General features: G+C 47.1%; 1 protein-coding gene across 2 annotated transcripts in view; it reads right to left on the bottom strand.

Annotated features, from left to right (window-relative positions):
- Window positions 1-1,331: 1,331 nt before the first annotated feature.
- St3gal2 (ST3 beta-galactoside alpha-2,3-sialyltransferase 2) overlaps window positions 1,332-7,186 on the bottom strand; it is a 50,922-nt gene continuing 45,067 nt past the window's right edge. For both annotated transcript variants that reach the window (XM_026399294.2, XM_026399293.2), the window contains 4 exons: window positions 6,233-6,412; window positions 3,937-3,982; window positions 3,583-3,702; window positions 1,332-2,143 (listed from right to left, as the gene is read on the bottom strand). In XM_026399294.2, the coding sequence (XP_026255079.1) occupies window positions 1,970-2,143; window positions 3,583-3,702; window positions 3,937-3,982; window positions 6,233-6,412 (520 nt within the window). In that variant the 3' untranslated portion in view covers window positions 1,332-1,969. The remainder of the gene's footprint in view (window positions 2,144-3,582; window positions 3,703-3,936; window positions 3,983-6,232; window positions 6,413-7,186) is intronic.

The raw sequence follows: 7,186 nt of genomic DNA, 5'->3' as shown, positions 1-7,186 counted from the left end.
TTGAGGAAGCACTGAAATGAGACTTGCAAGAACAGCTGGTACCTTGACTCTCCCAAATGGTGAGGGCACCCTGACAGGCATTCTACCACAGCCCTCGCCCCAGTTCACCCCACCACACCCACTCTCTATGCCTCCTGCTTTTGGAACTGCAAAGGAACTGACTCAATGTAAGTTCTTAATATATTAATTTTTAGGTTCAATGCCAATTACCCTGTCCCAACCTCCATTCTTTCCAATGGATGACTGTCCCCCAGTCAACTAAAGCAACTGTACCAATGGCCAGAGGTTGCTAGTTTGTGTCCACTCACTAAGAAAAGGGTGGTATTCCTGACGTTACTTTTGGGAAGAAGGATCCTTTCTATGCTGTGAGGGCTTCACAGAAGCCCTTTCTCCCTGCTAAACATCCCCAACCCTGAAGGTGAGAAAACCATCAATAGCTTCAACTACTAGGGACTTGAGATGGGGCCAGTCATGTAAATAGATTTCTAGTCGTAACCCCTGGTTGTTGGCTTCCTAGCCCTTCAAGAGCTGGAAAGGAAAGTGGGTTAGAGAGAGGAGGCCGGAGGCAGCAGGCCAGGAGTGCGGGCAGTGGGGAGGCATGAGGACAGCAGCAGGTCCGCTCCTCCCCAGGGACGCTCTGGGATGTCTGCAAGGTCTGCTTAGAATTGTGAAGGAATCTTGGTTGGGTGGCCATATCCGGCAGCTTTAGGTTAACTAAAGTATGAGCCCAAAGCAAATTCCACCCCCAAGCAAGAGGCTTGCTTCCTGCTCCTCTTTGGGGTGATAGGTGAAAGAAGAAGGCGCATGCACAGGCAGCTGGGCTCTCCAGCCTCCTTCCCCACGGGCTGTTCTCTCTCCCAAGGCCAAAGACCTGGGCATGTTGGGGGGTGCGGGGAGGGAAAGGGAGAGAGGAAGTGGACCCAGAGAGAAGCAGGGCCCCAATACTAGGGCAAGTTTTCTGATATTTTTCCAGAGCAACAGGTTGGCTGGTGAGGAGGCCCGGGGCTTAAGGAGAGCCACTAAAAAGGTTGTTGGTGAACAGTAGAAGCGAGGGCACGCGTGAGAAAGAAGCACCTTACATGTGACCTGACAGGGCTTCCTGGTTCCCTATCCAGTCCCTGACATCTCTGTTACGGAGTTAAGCCCTAGGCAAGGTCCACCCCGACAAGGGGCGTATACAATTTCCTAGTTTCTGGTGAGACACAAAATGCCCTGGTCAGAGGACATAGCAAAGGGCGGCCAGAGGCAGGGAGGGAGGAGGTGGAGGAGGGCCCCACGCGCCCGCTGGGTTTTCACCATGACCGAATTTTCTTTGGTGGGTTTGCACTCACCCATCTGGGCCTGATGGAGAAAGGACATGTGCAGTCTAAAATGCTCTCGGATTTGGGGACATAGCTTTTTTCCCGGGGTGAGGCACACTCTCTCCTGACCACCAACCAGCCTCGGCTGACGCCCCAAGTCCCCAGGGACCCGGACACGCCCAGGCCTGCGGCCCCTTCCCGCCGTTTCCTCCTCGGCGCCCCAGGGGTAGCTAGGCCCGTCAGCGACAGGCCTTTCTCTGGTCGCGCCTGAGAACAGTACTCCATCGAGGTTCCAAGGAGCCTCTACTTAAAAGCGGAAAATAAAACCTTATCCAAAAGCAGAAGGGATGGGAGATTGAGCGGCCGCCCGCCCGCCTCCGAAGGCCATTGATTGGAGGAGACGGGTCCCAGCGACGGAAATTCTCCTTGAGTCGCATGATTGGCTGGGAGAAACAGAAATTCCGCCCAGTTGCAGAGCTGATTGGTGCCAGGCCTTGGCCGGCCCTCCAGTCTCATGATTGGCGGAGGACAGCAGGCACTCGCTGGGCTGCAGTATGATTGGTCCACACTTGGCCTGGCGTTGTTCCTGATTGCCTGGTTGACGCCCAAAGAGGGAGCGCGCCTCGGCACCCAGCGGCGGGGCAGGCAGGGTTGCGGCAAAGCCCGGCTCAATTGCCTCGGTAGACCTCGATCTTGCTGGCTTTGGCCAGCATGTCGATGATGTGGGCTTCGAAGTCCGCGTCGTGTACACCCGTCTTCCGGAATTCGCCCGCGTACCGGTTATTCTCCCAGTAGTGGTGCCAGTTACCCCGGCTGTCGGCCCCGAACCCGTACACGTTCACCTGCGGGGAAGGGCGGCGCAGGGTCACAGTATGTCAGGGACCACGGTAAGGAAGGAGAACGGGGCACCGCGACAAGACAGCTCTTTGAGGCTGTCAGCTTATCTCTTCCCAGTGAGGAGGCACCGAGACGTAGGAAACACCCAGGACGGACATTATGGACAGACTTGGGGTTGCAGGGGATGGCTCTTCCCTTTTCAGTTCTGCCTCCCCTCCAACCCTTGCTAACTTCCTCTTTTTTTACCTTCCTCTTTTTTAAGATTATTATTATCATTATTTTGTGTGTGTGTGTGTGTGTATGTGTGTGGTGGTAGTGGTTGTGTGCTGCGGTTTGAACCTGAGCTACATCCCCAGGCTTACACTTTTTGAAACACTACTTTTCTTTGAAAGCTCGTCAGATACTCAATACCATACATTGAACTTACTGGCAAAAGTGGGTGTGCCAGGCATGAGCACTGCCCTTGATGGCATAGTGAAATGTGGTTCTTTTGAGTAATTTTTGTGTGTGTGTGTGTGTGTATGTGTGTGTGTTACTTGAAATCCAATCCAGTGCCTCAAGCATGCCAGGCAAGAGCTCTACAACTGAATTACATCCCCAGCCCTTTTAAAAAATGTTTTTATTTTGGGACAGGGTTTTGCTAAATTGCCCAGGCTGGCCCTAAACTTGAAGTTTTTCTGCCTCTACCTCCATTTTAGATTACCACATCCAGCCTAACCTGCATTTTTAACAGAATAGGCCTAGGCTCAGGGCTGTGAGACACAGCCATCCCAGGTTTAAACTTGGGCTTTTCCCAAGTTAGACTGCAAGTCACTGGGAACTTTTTGCTTTTTAAGAGACAAGTCTTAAAAATTATCCAGGCTGGCCTTAAACCCTTGGACTCAAGGGATCCTCCTCTCCCAACCTCACCAGTAGCTGGGATTAGACGCCACCATGCTCAGCTCTATGATTGTGTGTGTATGTGTGTGTGCATGTGTGTGTGCACATACACTGTACTGAGAGTTGAACCTAGGGCCCGTGGGCAACACTACCACTGAGCTATATCCTCAGCCCTTTCAATTTAGAGACAGAGTCTTATTAAAAGTTTCCCAGGCTGCCCTCAAACTTTGTGATTCTCCTGCCTCAGTCTCCTGAATATCTGGGATTATAAGTATGTTCTTGGCTAACTCTCATGGTTTCTGCTACAAAAATTCTTTCCTTGGGCTGGGATTGTGGCTCAGCAGCAGAGCGCTTGCCTTGCACATATGAAGCACTGGGTTCGATCCTTAGCAACACATAAAAATAAATAAAATAAAATAAAGGTATTGTGTCCATCTCAACTAAAAAAAATATTTAAAAAAAAAAGTGATTTCCTGTGGAGGCACTGTTAAGACCTGAGAAGATCTGATTCCCTGTTTGTGAGTCCTGCTGTCCCTTTTACCTCCCTAGACTGGGACCTACCCACCTCATCACACACATGCAGGGCAAAGAAGAGCACCAGCATCCCTGTGGAAGGGTACCGCCCATGATGCTCTGTCCACCTGTCATGGATGTACTTGAAGAAGGCTGGGTTGTAGATCTGGACCTGGGAAAAAGTAACAGGCATATGAGAGGTTGTAGGGACCAGCCTCTGAGCAGCTACTACCAGTTCTACTGTGCTTGTCAGGAGACCTGAGCCTGAGTGCTCCTTGGTCCCTGTGGCCTCTTAAGAGGTCAGCAGATGGAAATTCTGAAGGTTCTGTAAGAGCACTGGGGCACACCTGAACCACAGTAAGGTCAGCATTGTTTCCACAAAAAAGGGGAGAGAGGGAGAAATTACCTTTTCTTTGTCCACTCGAAGGAAAGACTTCACTGGGGCATAAGTGCTGCATGAGGACAGAAAGGTAACATTTCAGATGGCTTGTGGGACCCAGAGATCCCTCTTTTCCCCCTCAGGAGTGATGACAGCCTCACAACCTCCAGGCTGCTTCCAAATTGCTCTTCTGTGGTATGTTCATCTGTGACAGTAACTTGATCAGAAACCTTCAGGGGCTCCCATACCATTTGAGACAGAGTAGAGATGTTTTAGAGAAGCCCTGATGCCTTCGATAACCCAGCCACAACCCTTCTCCCTCAGCTGTCTTCTGGGAACCCTCCACTTCGGTTTAGCTGATCATTTCACACCTACTGTGTTTATGTACTTCCTTCGGCCCAGAGTGACCTTCTCTCTGCTTCCCTCAGGCTTGGCACAAACACTCTTAGCCAGTATGGCTCCTGTAATCCACACTTCCTTCTCTGAGTTCCTATAGCTCCTCAACTCTACAGCACTGATTTCTGCCCTCAGGTTTCCAAAACATTACATGTTGAATATCTTAAGTCAGGAAAGTATAATTTATACTATATATATATATATATATATACACACGGGGATTGGACTTGGGCACCTTGCCACTGAGCTACAGCCTGACCCCCCTTTTTTTTTTATTTCTTAGCCTCCCCCAACCCTCTTTTTTTATTTCTCAAAACAGGATCTTACTAAGTTGCTTAGGGCCTCATTAAGTTGCTCAGGCTGGCCATCTTTGAATTTGCAATCCTGCCTCAGCCTCCCTAGTCACTAGTATTACAGGCATGTGCCACTGTGCCCAACTCAACTAATTTTTTTTTGTTTAAAAAATACATGACTGAGGGGCTGGGGATGTGGCTCAAGCAGTAGCGCGCTCGCCTGGCATGCGTGCGGCCCGGGTTCAATCCTCAGCACCACATACAAACAAAGATGTTGTGTAAGATGTTATGTCCGCTGGAAAAAAAAACTAACAAATAAATATTAAAAAAAAAATACATGACTGTGTCTAAAAATAAAAAAAATAAAGGAGATAGGAATGTAGGTCAGTGGTAGAGCACCCCTGAGTTCAATCCAAAGAATTGCAAAAAAAAAAAAAAAAAAAAAAGGCATAAAAAATACATGATAACCACAGTCAAAAGGTAGAAACAACTCAAATGTCCATTGAGGGATAAATGGATAAACAGAATGTGGCATATGCATACAGCCTTAAGAGAATGAAATTCTGACAAATGCTACAACATGGATGAACCTGAAGAATATCATGCTGAATGAAATCAGTCAGACACGAAAGGACAAATAGGATATGATTCCACTTACTTGATGCACTAGAATAATCAAGCCATAGAGATGGAGAGTAAAACAGAGGTTACCAGGGATCAGGGTTATTGTTTAATGGGTACATGATTTCCATTCAGGATGATGGAAGAGTTCTGAAGGTGGACAGTAGTGACCGGTGCATAACAATGTGAAAATGTTACTGAACTTACAAATAGTTAAAATGGTAATTTCATACTATGTATATTTAGTCACAACAAAATACAAGATAAGAGAATAGATTGGTGGTTGCCTAAGGTGGGGGTGGGTGGAGTGGGGGTGATGGCTAAGGAGTATTCGTTAGATCTTTAAATAAAGATCTTTAAAATATGAAAACATTCTAAAATTGTGGAAATGGTTATGCTGCCCTTTTCATATACCAAAAATCACTGGATTGTATACTTTAAATGGGCAAGTCGTGATAATGCTCTTTTAAAAAAATACTGGTGGATTGAATCTCCCATGGTTCCCAGCTGTGATGGGACAATAGCCCCGAAGAAAGTTCTCAGAAGGCAGAGCTCCCAGAGTCAGGAGCCACTACCTGGGAAGGAGACCAAAGCCAGACTGCTTGTCCTCACCTCTTTACCAACTAGAATGCTAGTCAGCAGCATGAAAGAAGTGACATAGAACATGTGGTACTCTCAGCTAACCCACAGTTTTGGGCCTTCCATCCTTAGTAGCCCCTCTTTGGTTTTGGTGCCAGGAATTAAACCCAGGGGTGCTTAACCACTGAGCCATATCCACAGCCCTTTTTATATTTATTTAGAAATAGTCTCACTGAGTTGCTCAGGACCTTTGAACTCCTGCCTCAGCTTCCCGAACTGCTAGGATTATAGGCATGCGCCAAAGCACCCAGCTCACTAGCCCTTCTTGACCAAAATGTTAACTTCAAGGGATTCTATCATCCACTCCTGGGGGAGACTCTTCCCATGGTGGTCCTGTCACCCATATTTCATTCCCAGCCAGCAAAGAAGCTCACAATCGGATCTGCCCTGTGGACAGGGCGCTGGCAATCCACAGCAGGTCCAGGGCCTTGAAGGGCACCAACACAAAGCTGACGTTGGCAGGCAGGTTCTTGGCACTCTCAGGGTACATGAAATGGTGGGTGGTTCGGCTGCCAACATCCTGCTCAAAGCCCACAGTTGGTGCTTGATTCATCCTGCAGGGAAAAGAGGGTGACATGAGAAAAAAAACTGCCATGGAAACTGGTAGGCGATTTTTAGAGGACGATTTGGTGCTAACCATCAAAAACATAAATGGATGTACACTTTGACCCAGCAATTCTATTTCCATAAATCAATAAAAATGGTCGCATATATGTGCAAAGATATGCACATGGCTATTCAATCAGTCAAACAATAAACCGGTATATGCATTTTTCACCTTCAGATAATGAAATACAGCTATCAGAGGAAATGAAGGAAATTTATATGTACTGGTAAGAAATAAATCCAAGACAGCTAATCACTGAAGGAATCAAGTGGTAAGAAGTATCCCACTTTTTCTAATATATGTATTTTAGTATCTACTATGTCAGCAGGAGGGAATTACAACTCAGAAAGAGGAAAAAAGCCTTCCTTCTGGAGCTGAGATGTAGCTCAGTGGTATAGCACTTGCTGAGAATGCATTAAAAAAATAAGTAAATGAATACATAAATAAACAAATCCAAATGCTAGACAGGTGGTGCACATCTTTAATTCTAGCAATTTGAGAGGCTAAGGCAGGATTGCAAATTTGAGGTCAGCCTGGACAATTTAGCAAGACTCAGTCTCAAAGTTTAAAAAAGAGCTGAGGATGTATAGCTCAGTGATAGAGTGCCCTTGGGTTCAATCCTCAGTACTGAAAGAAAAAAAAAAAAAGAAAGAAAAGAAAATGAAGGCCATGAAGTAGACTTCCCATGGCCCTGAGTGTAATAAACCAAGAAGGCATCCTA

Source organism: Urocitellus parryii, chromosome 15 (genome assembly GCF_045843805.1).
Source record: "Urocitellus parryii isolate mUroPar1 chromosome 15, mUroPar1.hap1, whole genome shotgun sequence".
NCBI classification, from domain to species: Eukaryota; Metazoa; Chordata; class Mammalia; order Rodentia; family Sciuridae; genus Urocitellus; species Urocitellus parryii.
This window is presented reverse-complemented; position numbering and strand designations above follow the sequence as displayed.